General features: G+C 47.6%; 2 protein-coding genes across 2 annotated transcripts; both read left to right on the plus strand.

The window, feature by feature from the left end:
* The first annotated feature begins 2,633 nt into the window (after positions 1-2,633).
* LOC127604380 (protein kinase C and casein kinase substrate in neurons protein 2-like) lies at positions 2,634-8,212 on the plus strand. Its single transcript, XM_052071376.1, has 10 exons — positions 2,634-2,796; positions 4,350-4,423; positions 4,506-4,662; positions 5,053-5,288; positions 6,186-6,341; positions 7,045-7,220; positions 7,294-7,414; positions 7,621-7,688; positions 7,761-7,840; positions 7,991-8,212. The coding sequence occupies exons 2-10, from the start codon at positions 4,367-4,369 to the stop codon at positions 8,101-8,103; spliced, it is 1,164 nt and encodes a 387-aa protein (XP_051927336.1). The 5' UTR covers positions 2,634-2,796; positions 4,350-4,366; the 3' UTR covers positions 8,104-8,212.
* A 761-nt stretch (positions 8,213-8,973) lies between these two features.
* On the plus strand, positions 8,974-16,158 carry si:dkey-9k7.3 (circularly permutated Ras protein 1). Its single transcript, XM_052071365.1, has 21 exons — positions 8,974-9,091; positions 9,159-9,243; positions 10,215-10,406; positions 10,698-10,868; positions 10,958-11,089; positions 11,775-11,852; positions 11,931-12,004; positions 12,171-12,338; positions 12,418-12,459; positions 12,730-12,819; positions 13,088-13,239; positions 13,379-13,460; positions 13,538-13,668; positions 13,810-13,894; positions 13,980-14,086; positions 14,364-14,470; positions 14,784-14,898; positions 14,993-15,133; positions 15,211-15,304; positions 15,402-15,428; positions 16,021-16,158. Exons 2-21 carry the CDS (start codon positions 9,174-9,176, stop codon positions 16,141-16,143), a joined length of 2,181 nt encoding a protein of 726 aa, XP_051927325.1. The 5' UTR covers positions 8,974-9,091; positions 9,159-9,173; the 3' UTR covers positions 16,144-16,158.
* Positions 16,159-16,798: the final 640 nt, after the last annotated feature.

The following is a 16,798-nucleotide window of genomic DNA, read 5'->3' on the forward strand; positions in this document are numbered from 1 at the left end:
TCGAAAAATAAGTTTATATATGTGTCACTTGCGAGCACTAAATAATATATATATATATGACATGTTTTACAGGAGTAGCCGTTATAAGGTTTGTACTAGGAGCAAACTCATTCGCGATCGCTCACTTTGAGTACCGTAGTTGTGGTGAGAGGGCACACTTGGGGAAGACGCTTTGATTTTAGGAGCAGCAGCCAGTTTAGAGGGGCCATGCAGTGGAGGCAAAAAAAAAAAAAAAAGGGGTGTTCACGAGAAAAATGTCAGACTTGTGGCACGTAGATGTGAAAATGACCATACGAGTGTAAACCCAACGGAAGTTTGCCATTTTTCTGCCATATTTTTAATGGCTAATGTCATTTATGTTCATAGCAGTGCGACTTTTGTCCTGTAATATTTCGACTGCTTTATTGCAATGTTAGTTCTTTTAGGGGGGGGGAGTCTCATTTGTACTTTATTATTGAGACATTTCAATATTTTTTCTGGTAATAATTTCTCTTAAAATTGAGATTCTTTTTTTTCCACTCAGTATTATGACTCTTCTCCAATGAATGCCAATTTTGTAATATTTTGGCTTATTATATGAAGTAATATAGCGTAAAAAGGAAATATTACAAATATTTGTAATATTCAGTCTTTTCATCCTCACACGATTCAAATGGCAGTATTTTTATTTCTTTTTTTTTTTTTACAGTGCAGTCCAAATACTTCATAAAATAGAGCCATGATTGTTATTTTCATTTGAAATCTATTTGTTTACTTCTTTTCATGAGCGCCGTAGCAGAAGTGGAGGGGGGAGAGCGCACACACTCTCACGGGGCTTTTTACTGCTTCACCTCTTGAAACTTCAGCCAGCACGTTCACTTCTGTGCGCGTCGGCGGCCGCGTTTGAATTCCTTTACTTTAAATACAACTTTATTCTGGATTTAGACCGATATGTTGTTTTTTTTTCCCCGCCGATACCGCTCCGCAATTTTAGTAGCCGGATAACCAATACTTGTCATAAAAGGGAAAATATTGGCATGCAAATTTGGAATAGGACAATCTCCTAACAATTCATCGAAATGCCTTTGAAGCCCTTGTTTTTGAAATCGCTCTTTTGGCTTTGCAACATTTTCAATTCAAGTCTGACAACTCCTGACGCGTTACTTGCTCAACCTGATATTTCAACTCCGTGTCAGCATTTTGAAAATCTGTCTTCCAAATGGCGTGCTCGTGTGTTGTTTTGTTTGGAGCTCCGTGTCAATGCTTTTTATTCTACCGCTCGACCCCGGGGGAAGCCGACACCTGTTATTGAACGCGTATTCTTGCCATGTGAGGAACAAAAACACGGCTCGAGTCGTCTTTCGCGCCGAGTCGCCTCGATGTGAAAAAGGACTTGAGCTGTAGTGTAGGAAGCACTACATACCACAAAATAATTTATACAACTATTTTAGGTCTAGTGTAATGTATCATGAATATGACCACATACAGTATGAGTGTCCGTATGCAGAGTTTAACAAAGTATATATGAATATAAAGTTATAAAGTTTTAAATGCGATAGAAGTACAACTGTGTCGAAATAAATGCTTAAAATGATCATGTTGTTATGCTGTTGTTCCTTGAAATGTGCCCTCCTTTTAATAATAATAATTGAAAGGCCTGGGTTGAGTTTGACTCATTTGGCAACCCTGAAGACAAACAAATGTTTTTCACGTCCAGGATTATTTTCCCATCAGGCCTTCCCAGCTAAGAGCAACAAATGGATGCCGCTCGCTAGGAGGCATTAAACCCGTTGGCTTAATTCAAAGCAAGCAGGGGCCGCAGTCATGCAGCAAACCAAAAAAGGCGCCCATGAGCTATTCATAAGAGCTTGGAAAAGGATGAAGGCTTTTTTTTTTTTTTAATGTAATTTTTTGGGAGATGTTTTTCCAGTCCACTGGTTAGGTTCACATTTACCGTGAACTTTGTGGGTTTGATACGTGAGGTCTCGCAGAATAAATTCCCAACGTTAAGAAGGTTAGTCTTGAGAGAACCGCTTCCTTTTCGAGAGGATGTATTAAGAAAAACACATTGGAGTTTCTTTACTCTACCGCTACCGCCTGTGATCTTTTGTTTTCGGAACTCGGTCTTGCATTAATATTTTCTATTTATCCAAAAGAACCCATGGGGGGGGGGGGGGGGGGACGGTGACCACTTTTGTATCTGATCTATGTTTCCCCATGTGTTTCCATTTAAAATGAGGCGCGTCAACCACACAGCTAAGGCCTTTAAGGCTGCTAACACCTTCTTGTGTCTATTAGTGCCGTACTGATGAGCTGAGAGGACTTGCAGCGTTCCAGAGAATAGCAGATTTGTAATATGCTGGCCCCAAGTGGCCAGCGTGAGCACACACAATTGGTGCTGTGCGACATTTTATTTTATTCTGTTTAATGATGTACACATCAGTACTTTTACTTTTACCAGAGTGTTTTTTTTAAAAATATACAGTATGATACATATATAGTATCAATTCTTCTAACGTATGCACAGCGTTGCGTACTTTTTGCCACCTCTGAACGGGACGAAATGTCACCCACTGTCTAATAAGCTCACATGACGTGCCACCAGTCGACTCAAGTCAAAATGACAGCGGAGCATCCCATTTGCACCATATAGAGAGTGACAGAAGGAGGGGCAAGTGTGGCTCTGGTGGGGGGGGTTGGCGTTGTAGGGGGGGCTATCCCTTGAGACTGGAGAAGTGATACTCACAGGAGTGAGGGGATGCCAGGGATGGACTTCAAGTGAAGGGGGAACGAGAAGAAAAGAAATCAAGCTTAAAGGTAAGCCTGCTTTGACTCTTCACAAGATGTGTGCGTGTGTAACTTGAAGTGAGGCAAAATGGGGTCAGTGTGGGGGGTGGGGGGGTGGGGGGGCATGCTGAAAAGGGCAAGCCTCCAGTAACAAGTACTTGCACTTGAGTAATCGCTGGTGATTCACAAATGACATGTAAGTGCCCACGGCTGTGACTGAGTGCACTGCTGCCACCTTGGCTTGGATAACGCCGCCTGTTTGTATCACGGCATTTGTGTGTCCTCTTTCTCTCATTTTCTTCTTCTTTTTGGGAAGCCTCCGCCGATGACAACCTGACATAAAAATAGATGTGAGCAAGTCTCTTTGTGATGTTCGCGCACTCGGGGGGCCAACAACGGGGCACTCTTAAGCGGCCATGCCACCTCGAAGCGCCCGTCCGCACGCTGCCAGTCGAGACGTACTTGAAATAAAATAAAAATCCGCCGTCTCACTCTTCAGTCTTTCTCAGCATGACGCGCGTGAACTCGTGGCTGACAACGCGACGCTCTAAAGCGGCCGTGCCGGTGCACTGTTTGCACGCAAGGTGCGTTTTTAAGGTGTACTCGAGGTACTAAAGTCTTGTGAATGCTTTGGCTCCCTTCTGTCCTTGTCTGCCTCTGCTTTGTCGCCAACGAAAAGGATCTCAGGATGTTGTCAGGAAAAACCCGCAGTCTGGAACTAAATGCGAGGACGAGCTCGCTGCGTGACGGATAAGTAGGTGCAGTCATGTCTCGTGCTGGTGGTGGTGAGGCGTGGCTAGTCTCTTTCACATTACACACACACGACAGAACGCGCTGGCGTCTTTCTCCACAGAGCCACTTTTGCCACAGTTTGATTTGCATGCAGTAGGCGCTTCAAAGCAGCAAGGGTGGCTCTGGACGTTGTCGGCTTTCGTCGGAGCAAAAGGGAAAGATGACCTTTTCGCTGCTGTTTATTTTTGGGGAAGAATGCAGGAGCAGCTGTTCTATTCCTGCCGCTGCAGTCCTCAACCCCCAGCGCCCCGCACCCTCCTTGTGAATTCCCGTCTGCCACTGGGACAGCGACGCATGTACTGTACGCGACCTGGGAATGCTATAAATAACCAGTTGTGCAAGTTTTTGGCAGGAAGAGCAGCGGCATTGTTGTTTTTACGTGATTGTATTTTCTACGGTAGTCATTGAAAATGTTTCATGAGACCCCTGCGAAAACTTGCCACCAATTTGCGTTTGTTCATCTCTCTCCACTCGCGACGAATAGTGTCAAACATTGAAATGCTCTCCCACTAGAGGGCAGAAGGTACATTGAACCGGCACGCTCACCTTCTAACCTTTCCCGCAACTGAAGAACAGCTTTGTGCTCAACTCAAAAGGTTCTCGGGTTTTGTTCTGCCTCTCCAGTCTGCGGAACGGCTGCGTTCACAACAGACTCGTCTCTAATGACAGTCGAGGCGTCCAACCAGTTGCATGATAATCGCTGGCGTGGCTCAGCCAACAAAAACTGCCTTCCCTTGTTTGAAATGTGCGTTAAACGGCCTAGCAACTCGCTCTTGCCTAACACCCAACAGCTCGACGAGCCACCACCATGGCGAGCCTCCCCCAAGAACCGACTCAAGACCTCGCCAAGCGCAGCTTCTGGATGGTAAGCGTCGCGCCCGGCGTGAAAACTCCCCATCCGTGCTGGCTAGCATACGACTCACGATTGCCGTGCGCTGTTCTTCCAGCCTGGGAATTATGTACCCACGGTGCACAGAACCCAGCAGTCCTACCGGGCGTGCAACGACCTCGTGGCCTGCTTCACGGAGAGGGCCGGCGTCGAAAGGCAGTACGCCCAGCAGCTCAGCCAATGGAGCAGCAAGTGGAAGGCCATCATGGATTCTCGTGAGTAAGGCAGGCTCGCAATGGGGAATTCATTTTGCCGAATGTCCTTGAACTCGTACAAGTGGACATTGTGCTGGAGCCATTCCAATACAGACAAAGATGAAGGAAGGGATCGCAGTTCCTCAGTAAGCTGCAGTAATAATTTGTTGTTCTCTGCAGAGGATAAAGAACAGAGAATTTAGTTTCGACCAGTGTTTCTTACTCACGGTTATGTCAAAACATTGCGAGCATGCGGAGCCTTGAGTAATTTTCGAAACAATCTCTTAATGGATTTTAAACGAGCCCATGTGCTTTAGAGTGGAAAGATGGAGATCATTGCTTCTTTATCGGTTCCATGACTCACCACCGAGGCGGGCGATGTTTCTTCCCTCCATTTGTCATGTTCCCCAGGGCCGCTGTACGGTTCGCTGATGACGGCCTGGCAGAGCTTCTTCACCTCCACCGAGCGCCTGTCCGCCCTCCACTCGTCCATCTCGCAGTCTCTCGTGGCAGAGGAAGGCCCGCGGGTCAAGACCTGGCAGAGGGAGACCTTTCCCAAGAAACTCTTCTGCGGCTTCCGGGAAAGCTACGACAACAACGCCAGTTTTTCACGTGTGCAGAAACCATGGAACAAGAAGCTGACCAAGGTCTCTAACATAATTTTATTATTATTATTATTATTATTATTTTTTTAGGAATGCCTGTTTGAGTTTGGGCTTGTCTCAATAGTGGTTAGCCTGTTAACAGCTGACTCTGCTAGCTTCCTTTGCACTGGAAAATAAATGACAGTATGTGGGGGTTTTTTTTGTTTGTTTGTGTCAAACATGCATTGAAAACAGAGGACTTATTTTGCACGCATGGGTGTATTTTGTCCAGATTTAAAATAGTATTTTGTGAGGCCTCGTGCCAGTGTTGTTGCACTGATAAATCAAGTAGTGAGTCCACTGTTGGCCCACTGCAATCCTCAGTGACTCAACTCAACCAGGTGTTGTCTTGCGAGAGGCCGCTTCCTGTGTTTTTTTTTTTTTTTTTTCCGTGACTCGCTCTTGTCGCAAGAGGGCTCTCGCGAGACCACTCGCCCAGTGCGGACTATCTTGCATGTGGATCTGATAAGTGTCGACTTAGCTCAGGATTTCCAATACAAAGCAGATGTTTCTCCTCCGTGCAGAAGTCATGTCTCGGCCGATGATTGACATCAGTGCCAGTGGCTGCATGCAACTCCCGCCGTTCAGATGTTTACACGAGGACTCAATTTCCCGTTCTGGCGCTCGAGTCACGTCGACGTATTGTGGAAAAAAAGTGGTACAAATCGCTTGGGCTGGCGAGTGAGCAAGTCCGATCAAAGCGCTTTTGGAACCACAGCGAAAACTCTGGTTTATACTGTACAATGGATGATTTGGACCGGCAAATTGTTGTGCGCGTTTGCACTGCCAAAGATGACAACAAAAACCTTCGCAGACCACTCCCATTTCCAGTCGTCTTGACTGGTTCACTTGGATTCTTTTCTGTGTTTATAGACACGCGTGTGTGTTTGTGTTCAACAGCTGGAGAAGGCCCGGGCCATGTACCACAAGTGCTGCCAGAAGGAGCAGAGTGCCATGGACAAAGAGAAACGAGCTAACGACGCTGAAAATTGGAGTGCAGAGAAAAAGCAGAAGGTGACGGAGGCCAGAGAATTGGCCACAGACGCTAAAGAAAAGGTGATGGTCTCAAAAAAAAAAAGCCTTCAAGAAATGCCAACGGCTATTTTAACATCATCTTGCCAAATACAAAGATGAGCTGACTAAGCCGTTCAGCAGGTGCAAATCATTCTGCTGAAAAAATTGGTGAAAATATTAATTTTTTAACTTTTCTATATCCAATCCATTTCTCACTGTTTTCTTTAAAAAAAAAAATCTGGTATTATCTTGTTTACACTTAATTCGTTATTTAATAATATTAGTGACTGAAAAATCAATAGCTACATTGAATTAATCAATTTTACATTTAAAAAAAAACACATTGTTGATAAATAAATGATCCGTGGGCCCGTGCTATTTGCTCACAAATCCTGAGTGAGATTTGTGGCACACCGAGGAAGTTTTGCTGTCCCCGGTCGGCACATGCTCGTGTTTATTCAGTCTTGCTGCTTTCTTATCCAAACAACGTCCTTTTTAACCATGAATCTTTCCTCCGCGCGCTGCCCATATTTGGACATGCCTTGTCGTTGGCCTGCTTGTGCGTTTATGAAGCCCGGGATGGGGAGCAGTCACGAGCAAAAAGGAGCATTTTTTTTAAATGTTTGTCATACCACCAAATATGACAAAGTACATCGCACTCTGGACCTAACTGGAAATGCAGATGCTTATATGGGGCCTTCCTGATTCAAAAAGTCATACTCACTGCAAAAAGGTATCTCCGCAGGCTCGGGAGCGCTACGAGAAACTCCTGGAGGACGTCACGAGCTACACGCCGCGCTACATGGAGGAGATGGAGGTCGTATTCGAGCAGTCGCAGGAGGAGGAGAGGAAACGCATCAGCTTCTTGAAGCAGGCCTTCCTGTCCATCCACAGACACCTCGATGTCACCAACAACGACAGGTGGACAGACGACCGTCTTCCGGTCTTTTTATTTGTTGTTTTTTACAAACGCGTATGTGTGTGTTGACGTCAGTGTAAAGGAAGTTTACAATCAACTCCATCAAACTCTGATGGCCATCAACGAGGAGGAGGACCTCAAATGGTGGAAGAACAATCACGGGCCCGGCATGCTCACCGACTGGCCGAAGATCCAGGTACAGAATCCATCCAATATGGAGCCCTGATAGGATCGAGGAAAATCCGCAAATCCCAGAGTGGTTTGTCATTTTATACGGATGCCGCAAGATGGATGCGAAGCACTTAAAAACGGGGATGATCGTAAAGCATCAACGCCGTGCCACTTTGTGAGTCAAGTCTTACAATCGGGCACTAAAATGCCCTGTCGGACGTCTTTGCTCAGGAGTGGGTCCCGCCGGTAAAAAAGCTGAAAAGAAAGAAGAGAGAGCAGAAAGGCAAAGAAGGCCGACCGTAAGTCAACTCGGTCCCCAAAAGTTTGTGGAATTTTGATGCCTCCCGTTTCTTATGACTCTTTCTAATTAGAGTGATGATCGGAGGCGTGAAGGTTCGAGCTCTGTATGACTACACGGGGGAGGAGGGCGATGAGCTCTCCTTTAAAGCAGGTGAAACACTCACCAAAATACAGTATGTGTGTCGTATCTTTGTCCATAAAAGGGACTTTTCATGGCATGCAATTATTTCTCGTTCTTCGCGGCGGATAAAGAATATATGCCCGCGAGTTGCTATTGATGCGATGCTCGTTGTGATGCCAGGTGAGGAGTTCCTGAAGGTCGAGGAAGAGGACGACCAGGGCTGGTGCCGGGGGGTCCTGAGCGGAGGGAAGGAGGGCTTCTACCCGGCCAATTATGTCCAACTCGTCCAGTGACGTCACTCTTCCTGAACTATTGTGTCCTGAAAGTCTTGTCGCGCGCGCACACGCTCAAAATAGCTTCGCTTTCAAATGAACAGAGAGAACGTGGAACACTTTCGGCGAATACCGGTCAATTAATCCAAAACGGCAGCGCAGTGGCGGGACTCAGGATCACGTGTTTACAGCAGAACGGGGTTTCCAAAACTCTGGCGTAAAACAAGCCAAATTGATCATCGGGCAGGCCGGCCATTTTCCTGGCAACCTGCCTTCGGATGCAGGTTTTTATTTTTATTTTTTCTGATTAGGAAATGTACAGTTCACGTCAATCCTATGATACTTCCAGATGCATCTGTTCGGGTCCCGCCAGGGAAGGCAAGTTTGGCTGTTGAGGCGATGCTGTTTGGGCGACCCGTGACCTTTTCCCCAAATAAAAACATGTCTTTCCATCCACTCCTGCTTCTTGATGCATGGAAAAATGTGACTGGAGGAGGCGGAACATCTTGTTATCTTCTAATGGGCCACATCGTGCGCTTGAAATGTGTTTGTGTGTGTATAACGGAGAACAATTAGACAAAATGAAATATAACGTTCGGGCAGAGAAATGTGTGCGCTTTGGCCTAAGCGGCAGAGTACCTGGTTGAATTCAGTTGTCTTTCGAACGGTTATTTTATGATTGTTGTGCTTTTCAGACTTTTTGACTCATGCCGCAACTTTTCAGATCTTGACTTCTCCCGTTGCATTTCCATTCCCCGAATCATTTGAATCGGTTGGGTCTCGCGCCGTCGATGACGTGCTAATCGCGAGGCCTCCCGCGCGCAGCGTTGCAGAAACCTCCGAGCGCCGACGTCGACGACGGCGCCAGCCGCCCAACCGGTCCGGTGAGATGTCTGAAAATTACATGACGGGGTAAGCCGATGCCACCCGCCGCTACAACGCTTGGGAAGGCTTTTGTTAAGCGCCCATGTCTGCCATCGCTTGCCATTGCCTGCTTCTCCCTCCATGAGTGAGTACACGGCACAGTCGGCTTTGATTTGCAGATTCGACTGAGCCGTTGTCATTTCACCGCCCAGGCCTGCACCACCGCCATGGAATTTGCCTGCGGTTTTGTCTACGTGCCTCCACCAAAGGACAGCCAGCAAGCCATCAAACGCTCAGGTGGGATGTGAAATTGGTGATTCTTACGCTCAGGGACGTACAAGCGGGGGGGGGGGTGACGAGACACCTGTACCCGAGGTTGCTTTCAGTGTATTGTTCGTTGAGTGAGAGTGTCCCGAGAGTGTTTTTTTTTTTTTAATCTTTCAAAATTGTCTTTGGAATATGAGCACAATTTATTCACACGCATGTGAAGATTCTCGTTGAATTCATTACAAGATGATGCACCGAACCCTACGTGGGCCCTCAAAGTTTCATGCTTTTGTGTACATTTTCCAGTGCGTCAAATGATGTCATTCCACTTCTTGAAATGAAGCCTGTAATTGGCCGGGGGGTCTGCCCCGCCTCTCGGCAAAAGGCCGCCTCTGGGCTCGGCTCCGGCTCTCCCGCGATGCCAAATGAGCGAAACGGATGAGTCATTTCATTTCTATTGATTACTTGCCAGTTTCGTTAAACGGCTTCAAACATTTTCGTGTTCATAGGAATGATCGTCACACTTTGACACATTAGGGCAGAGGCAAGATTACATTTCGGTCATGCTTTCGGTCTTTCCCGATCGACGTATTTCCGTGATACCAGCACGAAATCTTTGGATATTTTCCCAGCCGCGTATTTATTCAAATATTCACCCACGACATCTTGGTCTCTTCGTATGTTGAATTGAAATGGTAGTTGATGATTTTGCATCATCCATTTCATGGTCACCCCCCCTTGCTCCCCCCAAAAATTAATAATAACAGCAGAAGATTTGTCGAATACTTTTGAGATTTTCGATATGCAATTTCCTCCCACCTGTGCGAAGGCCACATTTCTTTGCCCGTGAAGTAGGATGAAACGACCTTCACGGTCATCCTTTCATAACAAATGTTTTCTCTGAGATAAGCTCGCTAAAAGCCTTCCATGTGAGTCATGCGGGCTTGACGGCTTGAAAGCAACACAAAGGCGTAATCTCTGCTATTTTGCATTCCTCGCAGCGCTTCTACCTCCCGTCAGCTGGGTCCGTCCTGTCAGAGCGCCCCCTCCTCCCCCCCTGGAGAACAAAGAGGTCGGCCAGCAGCCGCACAAGAGCAAGCGGCAGGGGCGGCCGGCTTCGACGTCCACCTTCTACGACAATGTCGACCTTGAGAGCCATTCTCCCAAGCAGCTTACGCCCACCCGAAAGACGGGTACGGTGATTTTTGAATCAAACTAGCGACTTGGTGCCGTTGTTCAATCCGGCTTCTTTCATCTCAAGCAGCTGGCTAAAGTAAAGCTTCGTCACATCCCGGCTGCATGACTCTCATGCACTTTACTGTGGTGTCAGCCAATCCTCCATTCAGTGTCTCCAGTTGGTCCAGATTGCTGCTGCTGCTGCTCCCCTCTTGGAAGAGGGGAGCAGTCTTGCATCACTGGAAAACAAACGTGTTCAGGTTTTGGCTATTTGGGCAGAAATGTGTCCGTGTACGGCTTCCCCACAGCTTTGCTTCCTCCCCACCTGAGACCGGCGACAAGCGGCCACTCGCCTTCTTCCGACCAGCCGATCTCTTATGACAACAGCGCGGAGTCGCCGTCGTCGTGGTCCGCAAACGGTGCGGCGGTTTTATCGGAAGGCGCCGGGCCCAGTGGGAATGCACCTGGCCAGCCGACACGTAAGCAAACTACCGTAGGCTGAATATGAAGAAGAATACCAAGATGGAGGACGTACGAGGCCTAATTTGAGACTTCTGATATCCGGCAGCCTCGGCCCCTCCCCTTCCTCCTCCTCGACCTTCCTTAATGAAGTACATGCCGGAGTATGTGGTGATTCTGCCCACATCGTCCACCGCAGAAGAAACGCTCCTGACCCCGCCTCCAGCCACGCCACCTCCAGGTATACACATCGCTATCTATGGCTTTCTCGCCTGTCGTCACAAGGCTGCAAATGTCACATAGCGTGAGTTGATTGATTTTGTTTTTAGGTACCCAGACTGAAAGTGAGTATTCATCGTTCTGATGATGATCTACTTTTATCGCCTATATTTAAAAAAATATATATAAAAAAAAAATATATATATATATATATATATATATATATATATATTAGTTGGGCGGCCCGGTAGTCCAGTGGTTAGCACGTCGGCTTCACAGTGCAGAGGTACCGGGTTCGATTCCAGCTCCGACCTCCCTGTGTGGAGTTTGCATGTTCTCCCCGGGCTTGCGTGGGTTTTCTCCGGGTGCTCCGGTTTCCTCCCACATTCCAAAAACATGCGTGGCAGGCTAATTGAACACTCTAAATTGTCCCTAGGTGTGAGTGTGAGTGCGAATGGTTGTTCGTTTCTGTGTGCCCTGCGATTGGCTGGCAACCGATTCGGGGTGTCCCCTGCCTACTGCCCGAAGACAGCTGGGATAGGCTCCAGCAACCCCCGCGACCCTAGTGAGGATCAAGCGGCTCGGAACATGAATGAATGAATGAATATATATATAGTTGTACTTTCTAGTCCTTCCTCTGTCAAAATATGACACGACAACGTATCCGCACTTGTACTCAAGCACAGCCCATTTGTGCTCCTCCGCAGCCGCAGAAGATAAAAGGCCGCTGCCGGGAAACCCCAACGTGATCCTTGTCAGTTTGGGAAAGCTGCTCTCGGAGAAAGGTCAGTCAACTGTTCTGCTCCTTGTTCTCGGTCTTCCGTTGTCTTGGCTGATAACGATGACGCTTGTGGTTTTTCCAGTGCAGCACACGCAGGGAAAACCTGCTTCCTGCTCCGAGTGTGGCTCCGTGCTGGACGGCACCTACGACAACCTGGTAGGCCAAACTTCTGCCGTTGTTGCCCTGCACGTAATGGCGTCGAGCAATGATAGAGTAGCAAAGTGGACTGTACGAGTACACCACAGCGAGATCAATCCGTCAGAATCCAGTCTTGCGCATCAAATGGATGTCACGTGACCGCCCGGGGGGTCATCTTCTTTAGCTGCAGGGCTGTTACTTCTGTGAGCCGCCTGAGCGTACCAGCGCCCCAAGTGGCGGTTTGCGGCACGGCCTGTTCGTGCTCAGCCCGTCCCGAAACCTCGCGAGGGCCTCTCATCCCCTGCTCATCTTTTGCATCGACATCTCGGCCTCCATGAGCATCACCTCTCAGGTGCACGGCACACTCGGAGGACCGACTGTTACGCGTTAGCCCACGGCACAGATTGTGATCGCGTTGTTGTCTTTCGAAGGTGTTGACGGGGAAGGAGTCTTTCCACAGATCGCGGCTGGAGGTAAGAGGCTGCGCAAATGTGCAACGACTCATCCATCGAGCAATTTAAAATATTTTGATCTTCTGAAAAAAAAAATGCTCTATCAAAGCTTTCTGCAAAAGCTGACAAAGCAAATTAAAATTTTTTTCTCTCCCTGTAATGGATTGTACAAATGTTATTTTTACTTCATGCCGCGGGCCACTAAAAAAATGGCCGCAAAAGGCCCGTGCGCCAAGTTTGGACTCCGGTGTTGTAGAATCTGTGCATATTAACCGATTGTGTTCATTCCAGTTTGTCCAGGAAGCGGTTTTACTATGTGTTGAAAAGCTGAGCAAACAACAGCCTGACACGCCCGTTGGGCTCATCACCTTCAACTATGAGGTACGACCAAATACAATTTTCTCACACGTGGACAGAAAAAAAAAAAAAAAATCTCGAAATACCCATTTTGGTGATTCTCAGTCTGGTGTGTGGAGCTCCCTCTTGTGGAACGTGAAAGAATGACTGAGTACAGTTCACTTGTATTTAACTTTTAAAATCAGCATTTGCATCCTTTTTTTTTTTAATCAACCGTTTTTTGACGACCGCTACTTTCACACTGAATTTGCACCACCAAGCAAAACTGTGCTATTCCGTCACTCTACGATAGGTGACAGTACACGGATGCGGAGATTTCCCGTCACGTGTCCTGAGTGGAGACGAACTGACGGACAGTGAAAATCTGAAAGCGTCCGCGTCCGTTTTCACCACTCCGGCGCCGCTGTCGTACACGAAACAATTCCTGCAGGAGCAAGTCAGCGGGTACGAGAAGCACCGTTTACAATCAGCCCCGTTGGTCTCCGCGTGCAAACGCCGGTCACTCGGAAGGCGATTTCTCCAGACTTTGCTTGATCTCAATTTGACGTTTACTGTGGCGCTCTTGCGTTTTTTTCCTCCCAAGCTTGTCTGCAGTGGGCATCACGGCGCTGGGGCCGGCAGCTCTCGTCGCCATCACCATGGCCTCCAGGCACCCGGGCTCCAAGGTATCCCATCATGCGGCGCACCCCAATGACATTTTTCACCAAATCAAACCAATCACGGTAACTTCATCTGTGAAAAGGTGATCATCTGCACCGACGGGAAGGCCAACACGTCGTTAGGGAATCTGGAGGCGGAGGACAATGATGCACGCACGCTCCTCTCGTCCACAATCTTCTACCAGGAATTGGGGGAAGATGCTGCCAATCAGGGGTCATTTCCAAATGCTTGAAATTCAAATTCTTCAGAGTTAGCCGCATGATGAGCTATCGGTGTCCACTTTGAGTTGTGCGTGCGAACGGTGGTGCCTCCAGATAAAATGATTGACAGTGAACTGTGCCCCATTTTCACTAGTGTGACCGTCTCGGTGCTCTCTATCGAGGGAACGGACTGCCGGCTGGATGAGCTGGGAAGGCTCGCTGATCGCACAGGAGGAAAAGTAATGGATTCTCAATCGGATTTGTTTTGCATCCATTTTTTTTTTTCCCCACACAGTGTGTGTGCGTGGTGTCAATGTCCATCAGGTGGTGGTCGTGAATCCCGGGATGCTGCAGTCCGAGTTTGAGCAGATCATTGAGAACAACACCATAGCCACCAAGTGCACCGTCACATTGATTGTGCCCAACTCACTGTAAGATGAGGCTTTTTGCACTCTTTCCGCTATCGGGCTGTTGGATTATTTTTTTTTTTTTAATGGTTGAATCATATCTTAGCTTTGCCGTGTTGCCATTCCGAAAGGCAGGAGCTTAGTCTAGGATTTGTTTTGGTTTTTTTTTCCTCCTCCCTCTCCCTTATGTTTGTATGACAATAACGCTATTCTGATGCCAGTCTAATCTGCCTTTGTTATTTAAAAAAAAAAAAAAAAGTGATACTAATAATAATTCATGGATTTCAATGATGTCCAACAGGAGAATGAGAGGAGAGAAAGAGGCGGGACACAAAGCGGTGAGAAAGGTGGGAAATGTGCACCTCGGAAAGGAGATCACCTTCCAGTTTGTGGCCAACCAGAGCGACGGTAAGAGAAACTGATTGCGTAACGCGTAGTTTGCAATTCTCGTTTGGCGCGATAGGAAATTTTAACTTGGGGGGGGGGGGGGGCGGATCAAAAAGGTTCAAGAGCAAAGTGAAAGGGGAGTCAAGGTGATGACGGAAGAAAAACAAATCGGCACCGTGAGTTATACTTGGAGTGGCAAAACCGGTTTATGTCGCCAAGGAAAGTGTTGATGATGGCAGCTGTCAGGGTAACCAAATATACATGAGAATAAATGAGACAATTATTCAATCAATCAATCAATAAATCCATATTGACGTCTTCATCTGTCTCCCAGTGTCGCCGCCGTCCGGGGGCACCGTGTCCATCCAACTGCAGCTTCGATACATGCCGAAGAACGGACAGATGATGCTGCGCGTGTTCACCGTGACCCGAAAGGTCACTCATGAAAGGTTTGATTTGACCGCCAAAGCGCATCGGGAAAGTCTCCAGCGTGGCGACCTGATTCCAAAATGGAACGCGGCCTTTCCTCCTCCTCCTCTTCAGCTTGGTGGCGCTGAGCTCCCTGTCGCTGCCCATCATTCAGCTCAACTCGTCCCAGGCCAGCGCCGCTCTGGCCGTCCGAGGCCGCTTCCTGGATGCCCGGCGGGAGAGCGAGCAGCAGATGAAGCTCATCGAGAGAGTGATGTGAGTACGGCGGGCTCGGACGAGAGCCGGCCGGTTTTCCTCAAGTCACGCGCCCGCTGCTTCTCGTGTGTCGTCAGAGAACACAACCGCAGCGCCGAGGACAGGCAGACGTACAAGGAATGGGTCATCACCATGGAGCCCATTTACAACAATATCTTTAATTTCACACGGGTCTGTTCTTTTTTTTTTTTTTTTTTTTTTTGTCCACGTGTTGGCTTTTCTTCTGGTTTAAAGTCATCTCTTTCTTTTTTTATTTCATCTTTTCCAGGCTAAATCTGTCGTCTCCGACTCACAGGTAAATGACATCAAAACATCTGGGACGAGTGTGTCCGCACGTTTCCCATTTGAGGGCCGCACTTTTAGAATCCTTCACCTTTTTGAAACGCGCTAAAGTCGCTCATAAAGCAGTTCTCGATTGTTCGTATCGTCTCGTTCATTTCATCAGCTTTCTGTGAAAGGGCTGAATCAGCCATTGAACGCAGAGTGGAAGAAGCCATTTTTGCCTCACTAATGGAATGCTCTTTAATGGCACCCGTTTTATTTTTTAACTCAACTTGGGGTTAATGTCAAATGTCATTTTTAGTTTTTTTTTTTTTTAAATAGTTTTGGGTCATTTCGCGGGCCGCTGACAAATGGATGACGGGCCGCAAACGGGCCTGTAGTTTGGAACGCGGAATGCTTCCTGTTGCAACTACTCGCTCCGTCTGCTGTCATTTCACTTCCAAAGGCACGCCAGGCTTCCTGCGAGCATACTTTTCGTGTGGAATTCTTCCAGCGTGCAGCAATGTCGAAACTAGAGTACTTCCAGCTATTGTTGCGCGGCGCTAGAATACTTCCTGCTGGAATGACTCCTTAACTAACCGCCCCCCCACGTGTCCTCCCACCAGTCTCTGACGGATGCCGGCGCAGCGTTGCTGTACACCATGAAGCAGAGCAACAGGAAGACCATCATGATCAAGAATCAGCAGAACCTTCACTTTTCCCCCCATTGGAAGCATTCCAAATCCTGAAAAGCACAACGCGCACACCAAGTGCTGATAAGCCGCAATTCCTTTGGTGAGTCCATTGTATGAATTGCTTGGGGGGGGGGGGGGGGCTCCAAACCTTTTGAGCTATACGGTATGTGTGTCATGCTAACAATGCCATACCCACAGTGGTTGCTATTTAGCGGAAATATGAACAGATTTGTAGTGACCACGCTGCTCGTTCATCATGAATGACGCCTCGTGGACACCGTAGATGCCAAACTGTTGCTAATTTATTATATTTATTCGCCAAATATATTGCTAATGCTATAATTGACAGTCTATTGCACTTCTATTGAACTATGTACAGTTCTTTTCTGAAACATTTATTTTCTGCAATCAAACACTTTTGTCTCCCCGCCCCTCCCAATTTTGCTGCTGCAAATTTCCCCAGTGTGAGACGAATAAAGGTTATGTTATCTCGAGTCGCCTTGTCGGGTGTGGCTGACCGCGTCTTGTCAAAATCCCCCACGAGTAGCCGGTTGATTTTAAATGTGTATTCTTCTAGCCCACTTTATGAAATTAAATGGCAATCTTGATCGGGCCGAGCGCGCTTTTCCCATCACGGGTGGGAAAAGTACGGCCACTTATCATAAATTAGCTCCGCGGTTGTTTACGCTGTAGTTTTGAGTCTTGGGGC

Source organism: Hippocampus zosterae, chromosome 7 (assembly GCF_025434085.1).
Source record: "Hippocampus zosterae strain Florida chromosome 7, ASM2543408v3, whole genome shotgun sequence".
NCBI lineage: Eukaryota > Metazoa > Chordata > Actinopteri > Syngnathiformes > Syngnathidae > Hippocampus > Hippocampus zosterae.

Bases quoted from the DNA above. Each gene is read 5' to 3' on its own strand.
- LOC127604380 (XM_052071376.1), top strand. From the start codon at position 4,367: ATGGCGAGCCTCCCCCAAGAACCGACTCAAGACCTCGCCAAGCGCAGC. The intron at 7,415-7,620 runs GTACAGAATCCA...GTCTTTGCTCAG, and splicing joins CCGACTGGCCGAAGATCCAG to GAGTGGGTCCCGCCGGTAAA. The intron at 7,689-7,760 runs GTAAGTCAACTC...CTTTCTAATTAG, and splicing joins AAAGGCAAAGAAGGCCGACC to AGTGATGATCGGAGGCGTGA.
- si:dkey-9k7.3 (XM_052071365.1), top strand. From the start codon at position 9,174: ATGGAATTTGCCTGCGGTTTTGTCTACGTGCCTCCACCAAAGGACAGC. The intron at 12,460-12,729 runs GTAAGAGGCTGC...TGTTCATTCCAG, and splicing joins TCCACAGATCGCGGCTGGAG to TTTGTCCAGGAAGCGGTTTT. The intron at 13,669-13,809 runs GTCATTTCCAAA...CATTTTCACTAG, and splicing joins GAAGATGCTGCCAATCAGGG to TGTGACCGTCTCGGTGCTCT.